Source organism: Cynoglossus semilaevis, chromosome 18, assembly GCF_000523025.1.
Source record: "Cynoglossus semilaevis isolate Cse_v1.0 chromosome 18, Cse_v1.0, whole genome shotgun sequence".
Lineage (NCBI taxonomy): Eukaryota > Metazoa > Chordata > Actinopteri > Pleuronectiformes > Cynoglossidae > Cynoglossus > Cynoglossus semilaevis.
The window spans coordinates 1,596,343-1,621,305 of record NC_024324.1 but is presented as its reverse complement, the minus strand read 5'-3'; the positions used below and the strand labels follow the sequence as shown (position 1 = coordinate 1,621,305).

General features: G+C 46.8%; 1 protein-coding gene across 1 annotated transcript in view; it reads left to right on the top strand.

The window, feature by feature from the left end:
* macf1a (microtubule actin crosslinking factor 1a) overlaps nucleotides 1–24,963 on the top strand; it is a 91,455-nt gene that overhangs the window by 13,415 nt on the left and 53,077 nt on the right. The window contains 40 exon segments of the mRNA XM_025064989.1: nucleotides 224–362; nucleotides 447–640; nucleotides 981–1,140; nucleotides 1,227–1,310; nucleotides 1,402–1,509; nucleotides 1,592–1,690; nucleotides 2,476–2,598; nucleotides 2,695–2,786; nucleotides 3,096–3,231; nucleotides 5,311–6,511; nucleotides 6,514–9,953; nucleotides 10,032–10,202; nucleotides 10,249–12,066; nucleotides 12,168–12,323; nucleotides 12,416–12,631; nucleotides 12,712–12,864; nucleotides 13,291–13,581; nucleotides 14,723–14,872; nucleotides 15,236–15,463; nucleotides 15,546–15,725; nucleotides 15,822–15,995; nucleotides 16,094–16,263; nucleotides 16,558–16,747; nucleotides 16,845–17,018; nucleotides 17,163–17,286; nucleotides 17,441–17,640; nucleotides 17,866–18,183; nucleotides 18,277–18,443; nucleotides 19,245–19,401; nucleotides 19,516–19,627; nucleotides 19,747–19,809; nucleotides 19,922–20,160; nucleotides 20,353–20,482; nucleotides 21,201–21,400; nucleotides 21,982–22,209; nucleotides 22,298–22,574; nucleotides 22,662–23,260; nucleotides 23,405–23,593; nucleotides 23,678–23,887; nucleotides 24,869–24,958. Coding sequence (XP_024920757.1) covers nucleotides 224–362; nucleotides 447–640; nucleotides 981–1,140; nucleotides 1,227–1,310; nucleotides 1,402–1,509; nucleotides 1,592–1,690; nucleotides 2,476–2,598; nucleotides 2,695–2,786; nucleotides 3,096–3,231; nucleotides 5,311–6,511; nucleotides 6,514–9,953; nucleotides 10,032–10,202; nucleotides 10,249–12,066; nucleotides 12,168–12,323; nucleotides 12,416–12,631; nucleotides 12,712–12,864; nucleotides 13,291–13,581; nucleotides 14,723–14,872; nucleotides 15,236–15,463; nucleotides 15,546–15,725; nucleotides 15,822–15,995; nucleotides 16,094–16,263; nucleotides 16,558–16,747; nucleotides 16,845–17,018; nucleotides 17,163–17,286; nucleotides 17,441–17,640; nucleotides 17,866–18,183; nucleotides 18,277–18,443; nucleotides 19,245–19,401; nucleotides 19,516–19,627; nucleotides 19,747–19,809; nucleotides 19,922–20,160; nucleotides 20,353–20,482; nucleotides 21,201–21,400; nucleotides 21,982–22,209; nucleotides 22,298–22,574; nucleotides 22,662–23,260; nucleotides 23,405–23,593; nucleotides 23,678–23,887; nucleotides 24,869–24,958 — 13,150 coding nt within the window.

The following is a 24,963-nucleotide window of genomic DNA, read 5'->3' as shown; positions in this document are numbered from 1 at the left end:
TGGGGGAGGTGTCGCGGCGCTGCGTCAGTTTCTTCGAGGAGAAGCCGACGTCCTCCAGCGTCCCCGTCCTGCGCTCAGAACTGAATCTGGCTGTGGAAAAGACGGACAAACTGCACAAACTGTCCTCCGTCTACCTGGAAAAGTCCGTCCCCCGACGTCCGCTCTGTCAGAACGCAGCCCCTATATTTGACCACCCTCCATTCATTGGTGTTTTTCATCGCAGGTTGAAGACGGTGGAGGTCCTGATCCGCAGCCTGAACGAGGTGGAGCGTCAGGTCAGGAAGTACGAGAGCAGACTGAGCGAAGAAGACATGGTCCCCGCGGACACGGCGGCCATTCAGGGCCTCAGGGACCAGTTAGGGGTGAGACTGAGACGCACTGACGGGGGAGTCACGGCCGCGACGAACACACTGAGGTTTCATGTTTTTATGTTCTTCTCTGAGCAGAAGTGGGAGGAAGAGCTGTCCCAGCAGGACGCCGTCTTCCAGGCCCTGCAGTCGGTGGTCCGTCAGGCCAAAGAGGCGGGGTCTCAGCTCAGCAGGCTCCACCCAGACCGCAGCCCCGAGCTGGAGCTCTACCAGGAGAGAGCCAATCAGATGACAGACAGGTGGAGCGCCGTCAGGAGACAGATGGAGACACGGTGAGAGGGACGGTGTGGAGACGGAGACAGTTGATGAACATGATGTTCACTAAACAGTTAGCAGAACAAGCTAAGATATAGCAACGGTTTAAAGTTAGCATTCAAGACAATTTGTTAGTTTATGTTTTTTATAATTCAAAATAATTTTTGTTTTCTTACGTGTTAATTAAAATGTGAATAAAATTAAATATATATTTATATATAATTGTGTATTAATCTTTTATGTTTTTTTTCTATTTCTTCTTGTTATTGTTTCTCCATCAACTTAGCCACAACATAGCCAGGAGATAGCTAAGTGTCCAAAGCTAATTTGAACTTTTTTCTTCTGGTTTGGCTTCAGACGCGCTGATCTTGAGTGTCTGGGCTCAGAACTACATCAGTACCGAGACGGTTACTCTGCTCTGATCCAGTGGATCCAAGAGACGACGGAGAGACAGGAAAACACGCAACCTGGACAGATGGACAGTCGAGCTCTGGTTGAGCAGCTGGCCCAGCAGACGGTCAGTCCCGCTGTCGCTGAGCCGACGTCAGCGTCATCCACGGAGAAAAACAACAAACTAAAAATCCACCTTAATGATGTTTTCAGGCATTAGTAGCTGAGATTGAGAAGAACCAGGTCAAACTGGACGAGTGTCAGGCTCACTCCAAACAGTACTGCACCTCAGTCAAGGTAAAAAAAATAAATTAAAAAAATCTTTGCTGCATTTCATCACATTTTAACGTCGGCGATACATGGTAAAACTCTGCCCTCTGCTGTCCAGGACTATGAACTGCAGCTGATGACGTACAGAGCCTTCGTCGAGTCCACACACAAGTCTCCGGTGAAGAGGAGAAGGATGCACTCCTCTTCGGACGCCATCACTCAGGAGGTCGGCGTACAAATATTTTTTTAAATTTGTGTTTCAAATTTTGTGTTTTGTAGTGATAGTAATTCGTTTTGTCTTTTTTTAGTTCATGGATTTACGAACACGTTATACGGCTTTGGTCACGCTAACGACCCAACATGTGAAATACATCAATGATGCTCTGAGGAGACTGGAAGAAGAAGAGGTGGGAGTTTAGTTTCTTTACTCATTTACAAACGGACAAAGTAACGTTAACAATCCATCAACTGTGAAAACTAGAACTAGCTTGTGAGAACTTAGCCTAACGTTAGCCCAGAGATTATTTGAAGAAAGTCTGAATTTGGTCAAAATAGCTAAAAGTGAACTGAAATGAAAAGAGGGCAATAGATTCAGTTAAAGAATGTAAAAAAATTATAAAAAAAGAAGCAAAAACAGTTTTATGTTTGCCAAAAAGAGAAAAATTAAGCTTAGCTGAAGAGGCTAACTCCATGGCTAGACATTAGCCACAAAAGTTAGCGGGAGGTTAAATTAAAAAACTGTCACGGTGATTCTGATATAATTTAGCAAAAATAAATTTAAATAAATAAATAAATAATAAATAAATAATAAAAAATAAAAATAAAAACAGGAAATATTACTTTTTGTTGGCCATAAAGATAAACAAGTTCTAAATAAAGAGGCTAAATGACGAGGCTAACAAAAGTTAGCAGGAGCTCAAATAATAATATGTCCTCCTGTTGTCGTGCAGAAAGAGTTGAATAAGAAAAACATGAACCAAATTTTTTTTCTCAACGTTATCTCAGAGGTTCATACAGGGTAACAACAAAAAACATTTTTTAAACAAAAATAACTTGTGTAATAAATAAATGTAATAAATTGTTTGCCAAACAGAGCAGCTAATGCTACCATAGCAGTTAAATCAGAGCTAATACCTAGCTACAGAGGTGAACAGGATCTCAAATGATAAACTGTGGTGTTGATGATGTACAGAAAGAGGTGGAGGAGGAGAAGCAGGCCAGGGTGGGCCAGGTGTCAGACCTGGTGGGCTGGATCAAAGGTCTGCAGGGCCGGACCGGGGGCCCCACCGCTGAGTCCTCACTGGCTGCTCAACAGGTACCAAAGATCTGACAAGTTAATGGTTCTGTGGCCTGTGTGTGTGTGTGGACTTTACACACAGAGTGATTGATTTTTTTTGTTGGTTTTCCTCAGGCCATCAGTGAACAACTGGCAGGAAAGAAGGATGAAGTGGCTGAAGCCATTCGCAGCACAGAAGTCTTCCTGCGGTCCAAACAGGCCAGCAAGTAAGTTCTGCCCCCATCTGGTCTCACAGGGTATATGGAATTAAGTTTTATTATTTTATTTTTTAAATTTTTAATAATTAACCACAGCTGTATGATGGTGTTATCCAAACTTTAATGGAAACTTGTTCAAATGACTGAAGCTCATCAACAGGTTCTAAATCTTAAAAAAAAAAATTCTAAGAACATTTAAAGGAAGCAGATTTCATTCCCTTGGACCAGACAAAGAAGCGGGCTGAGACCCGGTGTCAAAGGTCATCCTCTAGAACTTCTCTTCGATCTTTTTGACTGACCATTTCCTGTGCGCTCCAGGTTGTCGCCGGAGGAGCGAGCCAACGTGGAGGCTCAACTGGAAGAACTCACCTCCACCTACAACAGGATGTGCGACTCCTCCACCCAACAGCTGCAGCAGCTGGAGCAGCAGCTGGCCAAAGAGGAGGAGAGAAAGGTACGTGGTTTAAAGGGAGGGGCGGGGCCCACAGGGAGGTACTGCAGGTTTATGACCAAAGTTTCACAAACTGTGAATTTAAAGGTTTCTCTTGTGTTAAAAAAAAAAAAAAATCTGTCGCTGTGAATTTAAAGGTTTCTCTTGTGTTGAAAAAAAAATTATTCTGTCTGAAAATGCTTGCAAGCTGAGCGTGAATGAGTGTGTGTGTGTGTGGGGCCAGCAGCAGCAGCGTGTGTGTGTGTTGTACTGCACGTTGTGTGTTCACAAAGTTATGCATTTTTTGACACCAACCACCATGATGTTTACATCTCACCCATCGACCCAGTTTGGTTTAACCAACGTCACAGACCCAGTTCAGACGTGAACTCTGATCAACGTCAGTAAAAATGTTTAAAATCTCATTTTTAATTATTTTTGTACAAAAACTTGAATAAGTTCTCTCTGACTGTCACTGTCTGAACTGGTTCTTTAGCATGGAGTGTTTCACTGTCACACTGACCGTAACTGTCCACACCTTAGAGTGTCATACTGTCATCATCATCATCATCATCAGAAACAACACCTGCTAAACTGCTAACGTGGCTAATATCCTTGGCCTCAGTGGTGCTGTTACTCATGCTAGCAGTTAGGAGGTAGTGTAGCAGAACTGTAGCGTCACTGCCGGTGTCCTATTGGATTTTATGTGGTGGTTAAAAATTTGCCACGGCATAAAGTCGACATATTCCATCCATCGTAGAAGAAATGGACGCAGCCTTCTTATAACAAAACCACCTGAGAGTCTGGTTCATCTTCCATTTTCCTCTAAACAGGATCACACAGTAGTTCACCAAAATAAATACAGACGCTGTAAAACTGGTTGGAAAATAATCTTAAAAATATATTTTTTTCAACCGTATCAAATTCCATTCATCTTGGCTGTGTCCATTTCTAGCGTGTAGTTTTTAGTGTTTATATTATTTCTTTTAAATGTATTTAATTTTTGGCCCCTACATCACCAACTTCCAGTCACGGTCGTCTGGTTTTGTCATATATTCAGTTTGGTTCATTGGTCAGGAACCATGTGTTATGATGAAGCTGCACCTGGTATTTCCTGTTTCCTGTGTACCCTACAATTGTGTCGGGGGGGGGGCGGGGTATAAATATTGAAGTGCACCAAAGGCCAGCTGAGCAAAAAAAAAACTCACTTCACCATTTGAGCATGTTGTGTCCAGATCACAAATATGTATCTGTGTGTGTGTGTGTTTGACAATGTTTATGTTGTTTGTTCTAATGCAGCCTAATAATGTGTGGAATTTTAAAACCAGCATTTTTGCTCAGAAAAACCACTAACAGCTGCCGAGAAGAGAAGAGAAGACGTCCCAGCATCAGTTTAAACCTTAGCCGTCAGACAGAGAGGAGGAAACTAAAAACACCAAGACGTTTACTAAAATGTTCGGTCACATGACAACGTACGACCCCAGGATACAGTGGTGGGCGCGGGTCTGCTTTTTTTTTACTAGATTCCTGCAGAACTAAAGTTCTGAGAACAGATAAAACTAAAACTCCCAAAGTCTCACGCTCACCACTGTAACATCAGTACCGTCTGTCTGGAGTCTAGTTTACGGTGAGGCTTTAGCGTCAGTGCAGTGTTAGCAGTCAGGAGGACGGATGGCATGCAGAATGCTAACAACCGGCTTCTCACCTGTCGCACCCCGCTCTGCCGAGCCGTAAAGCTGGCCCTTTAAGTGTGTGTCCATGAGAAGAGCCCACCTGGTAAGTAGCGCTCGCTTTCTTTCTTATTGTCTCTTGTTATATTTATGTTTTTTGTTTTTTTTTCTTGTTGTGTTCTTCTTTGTGGTGTTGCTTTTTCTTTATACGTAGCTCGTTGTTGTGTATTTATTTGTTTTTGTTTGCTTTCCTGCATGCTTAGAGCTTCTGTTAGAAAATTAGCGGTGAGTACCGTTCAGCGTAGGATTCTTTTTTTCCTTTTATTGGTGGTGGATTTTCTTCTTTTCTTTTTCAATAGTAGTTTTCAAACCAGTTTACAGATTTACAGGCACTTCCTCCTCATATGTAATCTAATTTTCTCTCTTTCTGTAGAACCAAGTCGCCATTGCTGGAGTTATCGACCTGGGAACTGTGGAAACATTCCCAGTTTTCCAAGCGGCCCAACGTGGTCTCATTGACCAGGACACCTGCCATGTCCTCCTGGAGGCCCAGATCATCATGGGGGGGCTGGTCCAGCCAGACTCCCCTCTAAAACACTCCCTAGAACAAGGGCAGAGTCGAGGCCTGGTTGATGTCCACGCCAGGCGCTCACTTTCTGATCTAGAAAACGCGTTGCTCTTTGTGGAGAAGTTCAAATCCTCTGCGGATCCACAGCAGACTGTGTTGCCAGTTGCCAAAGTCCTGGAGTCTGGTTTTATTAAAGAAGAGGTTGGACTCCGCATCATGGAACTTCAGATTCACACCGGAGGCCTGAAGGACTCAAAGGGTAAAATGCTCAGTTTGGAGCAAGCTGAAGACAAGAGGCTTCTGACTCCCAGAATCCTCCACAAACTTCAGCCAAGGCTGCAACACCGAGAGCTGATCGACCCAAACACGGCCGAGAAACTTAACCTGAACGAGCTACAGCAGCGATGTGTCTACGACGACGACTCTGGGCTCCTTCTGTTCCCCGTCAAACAGCAACCCGGAGGAACAGTCTGTGTCCGGACCGGCAGAAAAGTCGGCATCTTCCGCGCGGTCCAGGAAGGCCTCATTGATCGTAAAGTTACCGTAAGACTGCTGGAAGCTCAGCTTTTCGCTGGTGGTATCGCTGACCCTCGATCCGGCCATCGGATGACGGTCGACGAGGCCGTACGTCACGGTCTCATGGACCAGGATCTAGCATGTACCATGTTTGCACGTCAGCTCCAAAACGGAGGGATTATTGATCCTTTCACGGGGGAACGGCTGGATTTGGAGGACAGTATCCACAGAGACCTTCTGTCCCCTCGTTTGGCTCTGTTGGTCCTGGAGTCTCTCTGGGCTTTCATGGGACTTCTCTGGCCTGAGTCTGGAGATCTGCTGCCGATTGCTGAAGCTCTTCAACAAGGGATGATCTCAGGAGAGCTAGCAAGAAACATTTTAGCCAAGCGTCATGTCGTTGGGGGTCTGTACAACCCAGAAGCCCTGCAGGTGATACCACTGGACTCTAGTGAAGACACCCTTGACCCCCGCGTAACTAGTTTTCTGAAAAACACCCACATCCCAGATGGTCTTCTCAACGTGAACATTTCTGGGACACCATGTCTGAACCGAGCTGGGATTCCTCCACGTCTTCTCCGACTCCATCTTCTCCGCTCTCTTTGTCTTCTTCTCCTGACCTTTTATGGGACGATAAACAAACACATAGCTTGGATCCCAGAGATCAGACTCGACACAAACTGCTGTTTCACCTCGTCACCCACAGCTACGTGGACGCTCACAGTGGACAACGGCTGGTGCTGCTCGACCCTGAACTGGTGGACTTGGTCACAGCCACGGAAGGCTTTCCTGAACACACTGTTGACAGAAGTTTGACAGATAAAGGAGATGCTAACCAGCAGGGTGAAGTTGAAGAGGAACCTTCTACTGGAGGGACACCAGACCGAGATAGTGAGATGTACGACAGACCACTGCAGAGTGAGTTAGCCTTTACCGCTGTAGATAAAAGCAGTGTGACAGAAGTAAAAGCTCAAAACAAAGAAGGATCTGAACTTGGAAGTTTGTTGGCGTTGCCGGAAGGTTCTGGAGTTGAACCAATAAAATCAGAGGAACATTATCAAAAGAGGTCATTTAGAGGAACCACTCCGGTGGACCAATCAACTGACCACGTTAGATTTTCAAAATCTGAGGACACTGATTTAGAAAAACAACCTGTAAAAAAGACAAAAAGAAACAAAGCAAAAAAACAGTTTCATGATTTTGAAGCCGCATCGGAAAAGGAAGAAGAAGTTCCTGAAATGGCACGGTTGGTCCAAGAGCTCAGACAGGGAGGTTTGATGACAGAAGAAGGGGAGAAGCTGCTCCCAGACGAGGCCGTCGCCCAGGGTGTCCTCCCGGCTCACACCGCGGTCAAGCTAATGGCTCAGGCCGGTCTGTTTGGTGGATTCCTAGATGCTAGCACAAGTGAGTCCCTGAGTGTTGACGAGGTAATTCAGGAGGATGTTGTTGATGAAGAACTGATGTGGCAGGTTCTGCAGTCAGATAGAAGCCTGGCAGGAATAGTCGATGTAGAGAAAAGACAGATCTGTGGGGTAAAAGAGGCAGTTGAAGAAGGGTTGATCGACCCCAACACGGCTGCTCGACTCCTCGAAGCCCAGGTGGTGTCTGGAGGGATTGTAGATCTACAAAGAGATAAGAAAGTGTCGGTGTCTCAGGCAGCAGACCTGGGATTGATTGAGGACGGTCAGAGAGAAGAACTGGCAGCGCTAGAGAAAGCATTCGCAGGAAGTGACGTTGATCCCGCCGCTGCTATGACGAAAGCCAGTTTACAGCTGCAGATGGAAGGTCTTATCGACCCGCAGACGAAGTCACCGCTGTCTTTGGAGAACGCCATTCAGAAAGGGCTGATAAAGTCAGAGGAGGCGTACCAGGTGTTGGCGAGGCAGGTGGCAGAAGGTGGAATCATACATCACGCCTCAGGTCTGAGACTTTCTGTCATGGACGCCGTTGATAGAGGTTTAGTTGATCGCTCTGTTGCTCCTGGTTTGGAGGAACTGGAGTGGGTCTACAAGGGGGACGTCAGTCCAACATCTCACCCAGAAGCAGTGGTTTTGCAGGCATCGACTGGCGCAGTTTTAGACCCGGAATCTGGCTCTAAACTGACATTGACGGAGGCAGTGTCCAAGGGGCTCCTGGATGAGAACTTTGCCAGAGAAGTCATGGCTTCCCCCGCAGTAACTCAGGGTGTCCTCGACCCCAAAACTGTTTGCGTTGTGCCTTATTCAACACTTGTAAACCGAGGTAAAATTGACCTCGAAACAGGCAGACGTTTCTTAGAGGTTGAACCGTTCCGAGGCGTTCAGAATGAGGAAACTGGAGCGAGTTGTACTCTCTCTGAGGCAGTTGAGTCACAGAAGGTTGACCCGGTTCCTGCACTGAGGCTCCTGCAAAGTCAGGCAGATACTGGTGGGATCATCGATATCAAGACTGGAGAAAGGCTGTCCTTGTCTGAGGCCAGTCACAGAGGTTTGATTGATGATGAGATGGTGAAAGAAGTAGCCATGAACCAGATTCTGAAAGGAGGTTTAGTGGACCCTTCCACCAATCAGAGAGTCTCACGTCTAAGTCATGCTGTTTCATTAGGACTTATATCTGAGGACGTAGCTTCTGTAATTCAGGAAACAGTGAGTCCTGCAGAACCAGATGACCAGGACACTTCTCCCTCACCCGTGGCTTCTTCCATATACAGCCCTGTGATGTCGCTGACCGTGTCCAGCACCGACAGCCCAGCGAACTGGTCAGATGTGAGCACAGAGATGTCCTCAAGGTCTCCATTGTCAAAGACAGATCGTGGAGAGAGCCGAGATGAAGGTGAGACTTCAGATAAGTCAGAGCCAGACGTTGAAGAAGAGACACAGGCACCAGTAGGGGGCAGCCGTCGTATTGAGCCAGACCTGTCGATGGACCTGTTGTGTAGTTTTGCAGCTAATGTTGAGAAACGAATTCAACTGGCCATAGAGGAGATAGAACCGCAGGACGACGCCAAGGGATTTGAGAACCTTCCTGAACAGAAAACTGAAGAGAAACTGCAGATGGAAGAAGGTGCGGCTTCTATGTTAGATGTGGAGCCTAAGACGGTTATGAGGAAAGGTTTTGGTGCAAGTGATGAGAGCGTACCAGTTAGTCCACATGTGTCTGAACCAGAAGACCTGACTGGACCAGCAGCAGCAGGGATTATCACGGAAGTAGACGAAGAAAGTAAAGACAGTACAGAATTACCACAGAAAGATGAGGAGGATGATGTGAAGTTGATACAGACTAATGATGGTTTCAATGGTAAAGTTGAAGTTGCAGAAAGAGAGAGACCAGTAGAGGTTAAAGGTCACCCTGAGACCGAGCTGTCAGCAGAACCGACGAGGCCTCCATCGAAACAGACGGAGAGTAAAAGTAAGAAGAAGAAGAAAAGTAAACAGAAGGCCAAGAATAAAGAAGCAGAGAATGAAGCCATGAAAGAACCTTCTCTAATTGGTCGAGATATTGGACAGAATAAAATTCAGAAAACAGCTGAAGATGTAGTAACAGATAAGAATGCACTGAAAAACAAAGTAGAGGAGTTCCAAAATGTTGATCAGAGTTTGGAGAAGTTGGGTCCAGACTCAACACCAACAGTTTCCACAGGACACATGGCTGAGCCAGAAGGAGATGTGGTCGAAACTTTGACATTTAAGGATGCAGAAAAAGTGGAGACGGCCGAGAAAGAAGTTGTTCTTCTGCAAATAGAAAAAGAAAGTCAGAAGTCAAAGAAACCTCCAAAATCCATCCTACCAGAGGAGGAAAAAGCCGCTCTGCTGCTGAAAGCCAAAGAAAGCATTTTGAAGAAGGTGTACGAAAAAGGTGTAAGTGAGAAGCAGACAGCAGAGGATCTACAGGCCCTGAGGAAAGAGGTGGAGAAAAAGAAGAAGGACGCTCAGGGTCTGGCTGAAGTAACGGAGAAAGATCTCCAAGCTGAGGATGATGGAGATGAAGGTGAAAAGAAAGAAGAGAAAAGTTTGGAGCTGGCTGAAGTAACGGAGAAAGATCTCCGAACTGAGGATGATGGAGATAAAGTTGAAAAGAAAAGTTTGGAGAAAGACAAAATAGCAGTGTCAGTGGCTGTAGATGAGCTGAATGTGGAGGAAGAGTCAGTTATTGAAGGTAAGGACGACAAACGTTTGGAGGTTCCTTCAGTTGAAAAGGTAGAGATTATTCCTGCAGAAAAAGGCCAGAAACAAGAAGGTGGAGAAACAGAGTTTGGACCTGAAGAAATTCAGCAAAATAAAAAGAAAAGTAAGAAATCCAAGACCTGAAGAAATTCAGCAAAATAAAAAGGAGAAGAAAAGTAAGAAATCCAAAAGTCCAAGACCCGAATCTGACGCAGTCACGTGGAAAACAAAGGAAAGTCACGTTTCTGATTCATCTGAACAGCAGCAACGTGTAAATGATCAGTTAATCAGTGATGTCATCGTGGCTTCAGAAGAGTCCAATCAACAAAGTCCACCGTTGGATGAGTCACAGGAGCCGGGTTCTCACCAAAGGAGACAAGAGGAACAGGCTGAGTTTACTGGAAGAGAAGATCTTCTTCTTCCAGAAATCACAAGTGAAGCAGCGTCCAATAAGATTCCAGCGTTTACACCAGTTCTTCAGCAGACTCTTCCTCCCACAAAAATAAAACCTGGAAGAGGTAAGAAGAAAGGCCTTCGAGCACCTGAAGGTAAAAAAATCAAACATCCAGACTCTGGATTTATGGAACAACAGGCGTCTGAGCCGAAGAGTCCGGAAGCTTCACCTCCAGACGATGATTCCATTTCAGTTGCTGATAAATCCAGTGGGTCTGAGACGTCGACTGATCCGGACCAGGCTAAAGAATCAAACTGTGAGATTGAGAAACCAGTAGAAAGTGTTGAGGTCACATCTGGAGGAGAAGGAACTCCCTTGACTAAAGTTGAATCTCTTAAAACCTTGGGAATCAAACCCATAACCCAACACAGAGCTCCTGGAAAACAACAGGTTAAAACAAATGGTAAAGGTAAAAAGAAGAAAGATCATCAAACATCTGAACGTGAAAGTAACAAAACCTCAGAACCGTTATGTTTAGAACAACAAGTGCCAAGTTCTCAGACTCTGGAATTATCTGGTTCGGTCATTGAAGATGTTGTGGAGAAGTTCCTGATCAATGAAGGAAGAGCTGAGGCCGGTCAAACCAGCCTAAACTTGGAACTGATTGAAGATCATGTAGGAGCTGTGGACGTTGTACCTTTGGAGAGACAGGAACCACCTTCAGAAACTACAACTGAATTTGAATCCGATGAGACGACGCCTGGGATCGAACCCCCAACTCAGCCTTCGCCTCAGGTTAAAACAAGTCTTAAAAAGAAAAAGAAGAAAAGTCTTCCATCTAAACATGTCCAACATCAAGAAGAAGAACGGTCACCTCTGTCCACTGGATCTCCTTCTCTGACCTGGGATAAGGCTGAAGAAACGGTCACATCTGCCACCACTGTGGAGAAGGACCCGACAAATGAAGACCAGGAAGAAAGGTCAGAGGTTTGGTCTGCTGATGGAGAAGAACCACCTTCAGATGAATCCAACTGGACTGTCCCAGAAAAGAGTTACCAACCAGGTGAAGGTGAAACAACCAAAACACCAGCGTCTCAAAACGTAGAAGACGAAGAGTCAAGTCCTGAAAGTCCAGGTTTGGAAGCGTTGCCCTCAGAAGATGTTCAGACTCCTGACAGGACGAAGGAGATCAGAGCAGTCCCTGATGAAGGAGATGAGACGTGTCAGCAGAGTCTGTTGGACGTTCAGAGTGGAAGACAAGAAGAACTTTCAGGATCTAAAAGAACCGAGGCTCCAACATCCACAGCAGACCTCCAGCATCGTGTTCAACCTCTGGCTCCTGGCACACAGACAATAAAACAAACAAGAATAAAGAAGGAGGATCTTCAAACATCTGAGGGTCAAAACCTCCAGGAGCCAAGTCTTCCAGGATCAGCCGAGGCTGAAGCTGAATCTCCTGAAGCTCCACGGTCTGTCACAGCCGCCAAGAACTGGTCACCAGGAAAGGAAGACATCAGAGAGGGACAGGAAAAAATGTCTGACGGAGACGTAACAAAATCGGTCACTTCCAAGGTAAGAAGTGAAATCATTTATGATTCGTTTTTGTTTTTCTAACAACATCGTAGAAGTTCGTTAGATGTGTCCGATTGACGACAAACGTTCTTCCACCTCAGTCCTCGCTGAAGCGTCAGGAGTGTCTGGAGCTGGACCAGCAGATCATCGCTCTGATCTCCATCCTCAGACACATCCAGGTCCGACTCAAACAGCAGCAGCAGCAGTCCGTGGGCCGAGGCCTGGTCTCCCTGGATGACATCATCACACAGACGGAGGTGAAAGAAAAAAAAACAGTCACTTCACCGCCTGGTACTGTTTCTTCAAACCGTAACTTTTTATCCTGAAATCGTTTGTTTCCTTCTCCCAGACGCTGGACCTGGAACTGCGAGACCTGGAGCCTGAGATCACTAAGAAGACGGAGGCCGCAGAGAAAATGTTGGATCCACGGCCCGACGACGTTCCTCCTCAGCTTCTATTGGCTCTGGAAAAGGATGGGCGTGGCTTAGCCCGGGGCTTCGAAGCTGCTCGGCAAATGTCCGAGGAGATTCTGAAGACTCTCAGAGACCATCGAGAGTCTTACAAGGTGAGGGGACATGAGTGGACATGAGTGGACAGGGTCTCTGAATATTTACATCTGAACTAAAACATGTCTCTGTGTCTCAGGAGTCCGTGGCTGCTGAGCAGAAGACTCTGAGTGGACAGGTGGACGATCTTCTCTCCTGGCTGAAGGACACTGAGGCTCAGATGGACGGAGGGATGAGGGCAGAGGAGAACGACCACGGCGATCAGCTGACACAGCAGCTGAATCTGTGCAAGGTTTGTGTCGACCGTGACATAAAATCTTGAATCCTGAATCTCAGCCCCACCACAGCTGGAGGATTAGCAAGAGAGATGAGAAAATGTGATTAAAAAGGTTCAAAATCTTTTTTGAAAATTTTAAATAAAAAAGCCAAATAGGTTTGTAAAAAAAACAAAAAACTAAATGTTATCAACAGAGAACTGTTAGTTAGCCCTGGAATAAAATTATCTAAACTGAAAAAAATATCTGAAATCAGTCAAAAACTTAGAACTGTGAATATGAAAACTTGACCAAAAAACAAAAAAAAAAACTGTGAATATGAAAACTTGACCAAAAATTTTTTTTAAAAATGATTAGATAATAATCGAAATGAGCCATAAATAATCTCATTGTCCAGAACTGAGACATTTTTGGTTGATGTTTGATTTTCTTTTTCGTTGAAGGATCTCCAGTCATCTCTGATGGCTCACTCCAGCCAGGTCAACACCGTGGCCTTCGACGTCCAGCTCTTCATCTCGGAGCGAGCTCAGGATCTGACTCCCACACAGAGCCGGCGGCTCCTGCTGCAGCTGCAGCTGCTGCAGAGAGGCTTCCACCAAGCTCTGGGTCGGGGCCAGGCCTGGGCCGACGCTCTGTCCGCCCAGAGAGAGAGGGAGGACGAGCGGCAGCGCCGGGACAGGGCGAGAGAAGAAGAGGACCAGGAGAGAGAGAGGCAGAGAGCGAGGGAGAGAGAGGTTTGGACGCAGGCGTTTGAACCGCGCAAAAAATATTCACACCTAACCACCGTGACGTCACCAGAGTGTGGACGTGTTCTGCTGTCACACGTTTTCTCCTCACCTCATGCTCTCACACCGACTCACTGCTCAAGAGCACACAGGCAGCTGCCATACCTCTTTTAACCAGCAGAGGCTCGTACACTAACTAGAGTACAGATACCTTAGGTAAAATACTACTCCAGTAAAAGTTAAATATGCACCTGAGTAGTCCTGTTCAGTCAACACAGTTAGCACAGTTAGCAGAGTTAGCATCCTAACTAGTTTATGAGAGATGAACCACGACGTGACAAAAGTTTAGGCAGCTCAAAAACCAGGATAATTCTAGAATCCTGGACGGACTCCATTTCCAGGTCTCAAAAAGAGGACGTCTGGTCGCCCTAGTGAGCTATGGTAGCTACATTTCTAAATTCTAATAAGTAGACAGAGAAGACACTTTGATTAAAAAATAATCTTTTCTTATAATTCAATAATATAATTATCACATGCTGAGCCCTGATTGGTTGTACTTAAAATACATACATATCACATGCTGAGCCCTGATTGGTTGTGCTTAAGATACATTCGTTTTGATAAAAATGAAGTAAAAAGTAAGAATTTGCACTTGTAACTGTAGTATATATCAGAGTATGTGTCGTATAGTGAGTAGACAGAGTCAGATCTACTTTGTTACCATCGGCCGTCTGCTTTTAACGCCGCCTTCTTCTGCTGCGCCGCCTGTTTCCTGTGTAACACGTGTGTCATTAACCTGTTTGCTTTGCTGTTACAGAGTCGCTGCTGAAGGAAAACGTTGGCACCGCAGCGGTCACTGACAGAAAAAGCCTTTCCGCTGAGTTTGGTTTTTTCCTCTTTTTTTCATTAAGACACTGGAGAAAGGAGGAAAAACTGCAAAAAAAAATGTTATTAATAAAGTTGTAATAATAAGGTGTGTGTTTGTTTGTCTACGTCTTCCCGTGTGTGCGTTTGTTTCAAGTGTGAACTCTGGACACAAACTGCTCAAAGCTTGGTGTGCACAAAACTGAACGCTGGTTTTTGAGACGATGACGTCGTGTGAATTTGCTGCTTCGATAAAAAGTAAAACTTTGTCTTTGTCTCCCGTCAGATGGTCCAGCAGCAGAAGGCTGAATGTTCTCAGAAACTCGAAGGTCTCAGCATGTGGTTGGCCGGAGCGGCCAGTCTGTTGGCCAATCAGAGCACGGGAACAGAGTCAGGTGACGTGAGCGTCCTGCAGGAGAGGCAGAAAAAACTAAAGGTTTGGAATTTTCTTTTGATTTCAACATAGAAAAGGTTGAAATTATTACATTATTACAGTCACGAGAAATATTCACAGGAAATTTGACAATGTTTGTTTTAAATATTTTAACAAAGTGAAGCTAAAGGTTAACGCCAGAATAGATGATGAAAGAAGAGAAAGACTAATTAGAATAACTTTAAATTAGCAAAGATAGAAAGTTATCTATCTATCAAAAGCTAAAAGTTTAAAAGCTAAAACGTTAGCCCAAAACGATAGCTAACTATAATATTAAAATGTCTAAAATATCAGAGAACTTGTGACTTGTAGAAAAGAGTTTTCAAACACTCTGTATAATTGATGACTTTGACTTTGTTATTCCAGGAAGTCCAGAAAGACCTCCAGACCAAAGGCATCTCTGAGGCCATCAGCTCTGTGGAGGATCTCCTGGCTGATCGGGGGGAAAGTCTGAGTCCCGAGGAGAGGGAGAACCTCCAGAGGGCGCTAACAAAGATGAAGGAGCAGTACAGCGCCCTGACGGATTCAGCGAACACGTCGCTGTCCGATCTGGACGAGGCCATCAACAACACCGTCCAGCAGAACACTCAGAGGGTGAGGATGAGGCCGTACTTTTATTTTTTTTTAATTTGGTTTATAGAATCAAAAGTTAATCCTTCAGTTTTTGTTTCTGCAGGCAAAGGCAGAAGAAGAACTCCAGGAGACACGAGGACAGATCCACACGCTCCTGGACCAGCTGTCCTCTCTGGACCAACCGGGGAGACGATCAGCAACACCAGAAATGGCTCAGAATGTTTGTGATTCCCCATTCACACCGCCAGAGGGCGCCGTCGTGTCACACACAGGGATGCTGCAGGTCAGACTCTGTGATTAAAAGTTTATATTTTCTTTGTTTTTCTTTTCTTTACTCTGAGCTTCTATCTAACCTGACAACTCTGATGTTGTCCACCAGGAGGAGCTGCAGCAGCTTCAGGCTCAGCAGGCCCAGCTTCTCCAGATCAGCCAGTCCACCAGGTCTCTGCTGGAACAGCCCGACTCCACGGTTCCTCCGGAGGAGAAGCAGCGTCTGAGAGCAGCCCTGGAGCAGCTGCAGGCTCAGCACCAGGAGAAACTGCAGAGCTGCCAGGTACGCACAGGAAGTCCTGGAACCGGGTCAGAACAGGAGGAGTCAACAAGAGGAGGAGGTGTTTATCTTTATTAACAAATGTCTCCTGTTTCTCCCAGGAGCGTCTGAGGAAGTCCGAGGCTCTGAAGGACGAGTTCTCAAAGTTCCTGCAGGAACACGGAGGACTGTGCTCCTGGTTGGAACAGAGTGAACAGGAGCTCCGTTCCCTGGGGGAGGGAGAGACCGACGCACAGGGACTGAAGGGGAGACTGGAGGAGCACAGGAAGGTGACGGCTGAGTATTTGACTTTATTCTCCTTCACCTTGTTGCCTGTACAGTAGGTGGCGCTGGTTTACAGTTCAGTGACGTCGTCTGTGTTTTTTTACAAACCTCAAAATCAAGCAGAAAAACTAGAAAATATCCCTTTATCTGCAAAAGAAAAACAAAGTTTTATTTTCCATCTGACCAGACTCTCAGAAATGTTCTAAAATGTTCTGATCCAGGTAAATTTAATCATTTTCTCTCTGTGTATTTTCCATCTGACCAGACTCTCAGAACTTTTCTGATTTATTTCTGACCCCAATTCCGAGGATGTCATCTGTCACAAAGCCGACCTGCGTTTCGTCTCCATCTCCGGTCAGAAGGTTCTGGACTCTGTTCAGGCGGCTCTAGAGCAGGTCGGTGGTTCTGACCCAGCTCTGGACTCCACCAAACAGCTGGTCTCAGACAAGCTGCAGGATGTCAACCACAGATACACGACACTTCACACCAAGGTGACATGAAAAAAAAAAAAAAACATGAATCAACTCCAGAAGTTTTGTTTTTTAACCCTAATCTGGATTATTAAAAACTTCTCTCCTGGATGTCCAGTCCACAGAGCTGGGCGGCCGTTTGTCTGGTCTCCTGGAGCGGTACCAGCAGCACCAGGACCAGGTGGTGTCCCTGCACTCCTGGCTCAGCGCTCAGGAACAGAACCAAAGCATGGCCAAGTCCAGTGGAGACACAGACCCTCAGAACCTGGAGAACACACTCAGACAAGTACAGGTACCGTGGGAAGAAAAAAAACATTTTCATGTTTCCAGCTTCAAAACTCTGTGGTGATTATTGGAGGAAAATTCTTTGCTGCTAAAATGGAAAACATGAAGCAGGTTTTAGTGGAGGCTGAGCTTCGACGTTGTTTCCTTCCAGCTGCTGCAGGATGAACTGGCCGAGCGCTCGGTGCAGCTGGAGAAGGTCCAGAGAGCAGGAAGAGACCTGGTCAGCACCCAAGAGTCTCCCAGTCTCAGAGCTGTGGACATCCTGTGTGCTGCAGGTGAAGCCTCACCCTCACCCTCACTCTGTCCACGAGGAAACAAACTTCTTACCGCACCTCTGACTACTTCTTCTTCTTCTTCTTCCTCTTGTTCTTCTTCTTCTTGTTCTTCTTCTTCTTCCTCCTCTTCTTCCTCTTCCTCTTCTTCACTCAGACGGTCTGGAGAAGAGGTTCAGCTCTCTGTCTGCGTCCGTCTCTGATCGAGCCAAACACCTGCAGACGGCCGTGGCTCAGTCCGTCAGCGTTCAGGAGGGTCTGAAGGGTCTGCTCAGCTGGCTGGACGCTCTGGTCCTGGACCCTGGACCGGTGGAGCCAACGGCACAGGCCCTGCAGGAGGCGCTGACTCAAAACCAGGTGAGACTGTGTTGACACAGATGTAGAGAATAAACGATGGAGTCAGAACATCAGCTCTTCTTTTGTCAACAGGTCAGACAACAAAAAAAAGGGAATTCATAATTTTACAACAATTGAATTGAACTGATGAGTTGGGAAAAAAAGTAAAGTTTTACTTACTGTGATTTTCAAAAAGTTTGAGTTAGAAGCAGCTGATTAACTTCTACTGATTTTCTTTTTCTCCAGAAACTGCGTCAGGAGCTTCTCTCCAGACAGGGCAGCGTGGAGGCGACCCGTGAGTCTGTGTCCAAACTCCTGCAGAGCTCCGACGCCTCCACAGCCCCGGGTCTCCAGAACTCTTTAGAAGAACTGAGCCGTCGTTACGCCGCAGCTCAGTCCAGTCAGACTCAGAGAGAAGCTGAGCTCAAAGCTCTGCTGCCCAGACTGGAGAGCTACGAGAGGCTGGGGGCCGACCTGCAGCTCTTCACCCAGAGCAGACTGAAGGCTCTGAGTCCTGCAGGTCAACCTGACCGCAGCGTGGACGACTACAGGCAGACCATGGAGGTCAGCAGAGGAGACCGGGGGGGGGGACCAGGGTCTGGTCTGAGAGACCGCAGGGTCGGAGGTCTGACGTCTGTCTTTGTTCCTGTCCTGCAGGAGGTGAAGTCGGAGCTGGAGCAGGAGGCTGGTCAACTGAAGACCTTCTGCAGCCTGGGCACGGAGCTCAGTCAGTCAGACAGCTTCACTAACACCCAGAGTCTGCTGGACCACGTCCAGGGAGTCTCCGCTCAGTTCAACCAGCTGCAGGAGGACGTGGACGACAGGTGGGATCAACATCTGGTTCCTTCAGACGGCCAGCTCTTTAAAAATAGAATTTTTGAATAAGAAAATGAATATTCTCACATTTGGTTTAAATGACAAACTTCTGAACATCATTCATTTAAATTGAGTCTGTTTTTTGTGGGTGGTTTAGCAGCATTAGCGGCTGTTGCTAATGTTTTAACATATTTGTCTTGAAAAGTCAGGGTAAATCTGTACGGTTTGTTTAAAAATAACGTCAAGATGTCGACTAGAGAACTGACCTTTGACCTGCATAAGGGAGTTGTTTTTTTCCCTCTGTTACTGATATAAACACACTCACTGCAGGGAGTCATTTTAATATGTACAGTTAAAAATGGAGGGAGTTGTTTACTGTGTTAAATGATGTGTCACAGCAGCTGCTGTACAAATACTGTACACTAAATATGTATGTGTGTGTGTATTTATATGTGTGTGTGAGGCTGATCTGAGCTCAGACTGTGGCTCTTTGTCCGTCCTATAAACATCTCTGTGATCTGAGTCCAGGACTGCAGCACAAATGACCGTGTGATGGAGACACAGCCTCATGTTGGACCACGTTTTCCAGACTGTTGTTTTCCTAAAAAAAAAAATTCAAGTCATGTTGAGATGAGATAGTCAAACGTTAGATAAGCATGTTGGCTAACAGAAGGCTTGAAAACCTGGAAATAGACCTTTAAAACCTTGAGTTTGACATTTGAAGAGGACATTGACCCCTGGCTGTGACTTCATTCTTTACATTTCTGCCTTTTTTTTTTTAATTGTTTTTATTTATTTGTTTTTCTCAGGTTTGCGTCTCTCCAGCTCTGTGAGCAGCAGCTACTGCAGTTCCGTGGACTCTCTGGCTCCCTCCTCAGGTGGTTGCAGACAGCGCAGGAGCAGCTGCTGCTCAGAGAGGCCAGTTTGAACACAGAGGGTCTGCAGAAGAGAGTGCAGCAGCTACAGGTGTCAACACTCGGCAAATACTCGTCAGAAAGAAAAACAGAAAGAAAAGAAAGAAAAGAAAAGAAAAAGAAAAACAACAACAACACTCTGATTCGTTCTTTTGTTTTATCCCAGGAACTGTTGAAGGACTGGGAATCTCAGGGATCCAGGGTCCAGGAACTGAACAAGACGGGATCAGAGCTGGAGTCTCTGATCATCGACATCACTGCTCCACAGAACAAAAGTGGTGAGAATGAAAAATGATGCGGCTGGTGCTGGGATTTCAACCTGCAACCCTCTGATCATTTAATTTTGGGAGGAAAATTCCAGCTCTCAGTCAGATGTTTCTGTGCTCTTCATCCTCAGCCGTTCCTCACATCAACGGCTCAGCAGGTCCCAGCAGCGTCAACGGCATCCACACCTGCAGAGGTCAGAGTTTTTCTCTCTCCTGTGTGGTTCATGACAGACAAAACTTAAAGTCTTTGAAGATTTTCAGAAGTTTAGAAGTTTTTTTAAAAAAATGTTTTTTTTAAACCCTCAGACCTGACAGAACTCCAGGTCTCCGTGTCAGACGTCAACGGCCGTTACGAGTCCCTGGGAGGGGACCTGAAGGAGCGCCTGGGCCGACAGCAGGCGTCTCTGGAGCAGAGACAGAAGGCCAGACAGGGAGCAGAGGAGCTGAGGAGCTGGCTGAGTGACAAGGAGCACAGCCTGAAGCAGGGGCAGACGGCGTCCCCCTCCAAACCCGAGGCGGTGCGAGCCCAGGCCCAGGAGAACAAGGTGAAAATGAGCAGGAAATAAAGTTTGAGTTATCTTAATCTGGACGGGAAAAAAAAACATTAATGAATCAGAATTAGACAAAACAGTTTGTTGATGTTCATGTTTGTTCATGTCTTTTTTTTTCTTCTTTGTTTGTTGATGTTCATGTTTGTTCATGTGTTTTTTTCTTGTTCTCCTCCTTGTCCTCCACAGGCCCTGCTGTCGGAGCTGGCAGAGCATTCTGGGAAGGTGGAGGAGCTGAAGGGCACGCTGAGGAAACTGATCGCTGAGAATCCTGATTCTCCTGAAGCAGACGGGTGGAGGCAACAGCTGCAGGAGATTGGTGGGTGCAGCTAATACACCTGTAAACAAACCCATCAGAGCAGATTGAGTGGTGGGAGGTCATGGAGGTCAGGAGGTCACGGAGTTCACGCTGCCTTCACTTCGTGGCTTTTGCCCTGAAATAATTTAGAAAAACCGTCGGCCTGGACCAGGATCAGCCGCTCGGACTGGTAGTATTTTAGTCTGTGGTTTTATTTGAAGAGTGCACAAAAACAGAAGTGAGTGTAATAATCCTCTTTGACACACGGAGGCAGCGAGGGAAGTGTTTCTGTCAGAGACATTTATTCCCTGTTTTTTCACGCCTGATATATTTAACAGACCTTCGTGTGAAGGAGAGGAAAATATGTGGAGTGAACTCCAGGAGGAGGAGGCGTGATGTTAGAATCGAAAAATAGTCTTTTCATTGCCTCACACACACACACAGACGGTGTGTGTATATATATATATATATGGATTTTTTGTTTTGTAGTATATTTTTTACATTTTTAGCTCTAAGCTAATGTTGTGTGCTAAAGAAAACGTCCCTCTGCTGGGTCTCTTTCCTCAGTTTAGCCACACTGCTGGACCTTTCAGTCAAGACAGAGGGCTTGTTTTCCTCACCTGGGCAGCCTGTTAGCTACTTAGGCTAACTCTTTTGTTAACGTCGAGCTCTACAGGCTAACCTACTTTTTTTTTAGCTAATATATTATAATTCAAACTTTCACTTGTGATTGCTCCAGATTGCCGCTGGAAGACGGCCAATCAGAGCGCAGCTCAGAGGCAGACGGAGCTGGAGACGTGTGCCGATAGGCTGGGCAGCTTCGCCTCGGCAGCCAATCAGCTGGGGCCGTGGCTGAGGGAGAAGGAGTTGATGATGAGCGTGTTAGGACCGCTGAGCATCGACCCAAACATGCTGAACACTCAGAAACAACAAGTGCAGGTACTGCTATAGTACACACATATACTACAGTACAAGTACTACAGTACTACTCTACACACCTGTTGGAGAATTCAAAATATTCAGTGGTTAAAACTCATCAGAACTCAGGTTTCTTCAGTTCAGAACCATCAGTTCTATGAAGAGCAGATTGCTGTTCTGACCTACTTTAAACTCAGTCCAGAGACAGACGCCCTCTTCTGGCTGACAGTTCTGAGTCTGTTGCCCGAGGCTCGATCAGCCGGGGGCTGAAACCGTCTCCACCAAACAGTACTCTAGATCTTCCTGCTGCGACGTCTCTCTGATGATGTCATCTGTCTCTTCATTATATATGATATCACAATTCTTTTGTATGTATCTACATCTGTTTGTGGCTGCAAGAGTCAAAGGTCACAACAGCGATGCCTTTATTGTCCTTGGAAAAAGTAGTAAAAATGACAATTTGGCACAAAAGACAAAAATGACATCACAAGATCAAAAAATGTTTATTTGAAGAAAACAAAACATTTCTTTTCTCTTCTTTGAGATTTTAATTCATTGCACTTTTTAAAATCTCTTTTATTTTGTTTTTTGTTTTTTTTAAGTTCATGCTGCGTGAGTTTGAGACCAGACGGCCTCAGTACGACCAGCTGACCCAGTCCGCCCACGGCATCCTGTCCCAGACCTGTGACTCCGACCAGGAGGTCCAGGACTTGGCAGAGGTCCAGACGGAGCTGGGCTCCATCTCACAGCAGTGGGAGGACCTGACCGACCGACTGACGCAGAGATCCGACCACATCGACCAGGCGCAGGGGACCAGCGAGCGCTACCAGGTGGGTCAGGTGTGGGCGGAGTCAGTGTAAGAGCATCTCCATGACAACTGACCTAACTCCTCCTCCTCCTCGTCTTCTTCCTCCTCAGGCTTTGCTCAGGGAACTCTCCTCCAGTGTTTCTGCTCTGGGTGAACGTCTGGACGGTCAGGCCTCGCTGAGTGCTCAACCCGAGGCGCTGAAGCGCCGCCTACAGGAGACGGGGGAGATCCGATCGGAGCTGGAGAGACGGCGTTCGGAGCTGTCGGAGGCTGAGAGGCTGTGTCAGGAGCTGAGCGCCATCGTCGCCGAACCCTACCTGAAGGAGGAGCTGAGCAAACGACTGGAGAGTGTCAGCGGACCGCTGAGGAGCCTGGAGGAGCGCGCAGGTTTGTGGACTGGACTGGTTTTCACTCCGTCTCTGCTCTGAGGTAAACCCCAGATCTTCAATCCCGTTCTTCTTCTCTCTGCTGCAGCCGACGGCCTGTCGCAGCTCCAGGCCGCTCTCTCCTCCACTCAGCAGTTCCAGCAGATGTTCGAGGAGCTTCGTTCCTGGTTGGACAGACGGTCCGACCTCAGGGACACGTCCTCGGACTCCCTGCCCTGTCAGCCGGAGGCCGTTCGCTCGCTGCTGGCTCAGACCGACGAGCTGCAGCGCGGCATCGCCAGCCAACGTGGTTCCTACGAGCTGATCCAGGCCGAGGGAGCGTCGCTGCTCGCCAGCCTCCCAGCAGGGGGCGAGGAGCGGTCGGCGCTCCAGTCCGACCTGGCTTCGTTGCGGCAGGACTGGGAGGCGGTGAACCGGAGACTCTCAGACCGAGAGAACAAACTGAAGAACACGCTGAACAAGGCAGAGACGTACCAGCAGCACAGGCAGGAGCTGGAGCCCTGGTTATCAGACTGTGAGCAGAAGGAGGCGGAGATCCAACCTTCTCTGGACGCTTCAGCTCTGGCCGACGCTCTGCAGAGGGCCAGGGGTCTGACTCTGGACCTGGAGAGACGACAACCCCTGCTGGACGTCTTCAACACTGCAGCCGATCAGCTGCTGGAACAGTGCTGCGTCGGAGAGGAAGAGGTACGGAGCTGCAGTTTTGTCCTGGCAAGAATCTGACGATACGATACGTATCACGATATGTTGAGACGTACTGCGATACCAGAGGCACGACGATAAGTCGAAAAATCACAACCGCATGAATTTGAAACATCATTAATTTTCTAGGTTCGAGACGAGAAGGCTCACCGGACCCGCCGGGTGGACGGACTGGCAGAGAGGATCCACGACCGCAGCTCGCAGCTGGAGGAGTTGGCCGGTCGTCTGAAGGAGTTCGAGGAGGGGAGACAGGCTGTGGAGAGGAGGCTGGAGGCCGCCAAACACCAGATCGAAGTCCAGGAGGCCCTGGGGCCACAGGTTTGTGACCATGTCACCACCAGTCAGTCAGGAGTTTCAGATCAGTTCGTGTCAGAGTCCGACTCACTTCCTTCGTTTCTCCAGGGCTGCAGTGCTAAGAGCCTGGAGCGTCTGAGGAGCCAGCAGGAGAACCTGACCTCCCTGCAGCCTCAGGTGGTCTACCTCCAAGACCTGGCTCAAGGCCTGGTGCAGGACGCACCGCACACACCAGGGGGCGGCAGCAGCGAGGGAGCGCAGCGGCTGCAGAAACAGGCCAGAGACACGGAGCAAGAGTTTGAGGACGTGACGGGCAAGGTGAGGAACAGCGCCACCTGCAGGGCGTAGCCATGGAAGAACATTTTCACATGAACATTTTTAGATAAAAGTTGTTATTGCACCAGCTGTCAGACGGTTGTAGCTTACACATCATTTTTATTATAAACAACCAGACAATTGTTAAAGCTCTGGTTTTTCACCTCCTCGACTCCTGCATCATAAAACGAGGGAAAAACAAAACAGTTTTTAAAGTCTGAGACTGAAGAGAAAGTTGTTCAACCGTTAAAAACTATTTATACCAAGGAGGTCAGTGTGTGAGAGGGTGTCACATCTGTGTGTGTGTGTGTGTGTCAGTGACGTGACACAGAGCAGAGCAGCTGTTCAGCTCCTCATATATGGTCGTACTCTGCTCTTCATCACTGTGGAAATGTAAACCTGAACCCAGCAGCCGTACTGGCACTGGTACTGTTTCTGTCTCATCTATTGTGTCTGCGACGCAAATAGTCCAACTGTTCCATTTAAGGCGGCGGCGGCCGTTGTCAGAGGAACTCGCTGCGTCCAACAGACCAACTACAGTCGTCGACGGTTTCTAGTTTCTGCTGAGAATTTAATTAAAACCTACATAAAATATCGGTATAAAAACAAGCTAAAAGTTCATCTTGTAAATTCTAACCCATTAAAAAAGTTAAAGCCACAAAATAAAGAAAAAAAAAAAGAGCTGAGGTTGGAGTTGGCAAGAATGTTTTAACTAGTGGCCAAAAGATAAAAGTAAAAAAAACACTGATGATTCAGTGTGTTTTTTTTCCTAGGACCATGAATCCATCACTGACACTTAGACATTAATTATGAAAAATATGTTTTTCAAGACACACTGAGCACAGAGACAGTGATGCCTTCACTGTCCTAGGATAAAAAAGACCTTTTGCAGCAGTTTGAGAATTTTCTATTTTAACATGAAAATAAAAAAGTTATTAATTTTAATCGTCTTTACTGAAGGACAATATTTTTCTCCTCCGTCAGATCGAAACCTGCTGCTCCGCCTTGGAGTCTCGTCTACAGGGCGTCGGCGAGGTGCAGTCTCACGTCCGCGACGTCTTCTCCCGCCCGGCCGCCCC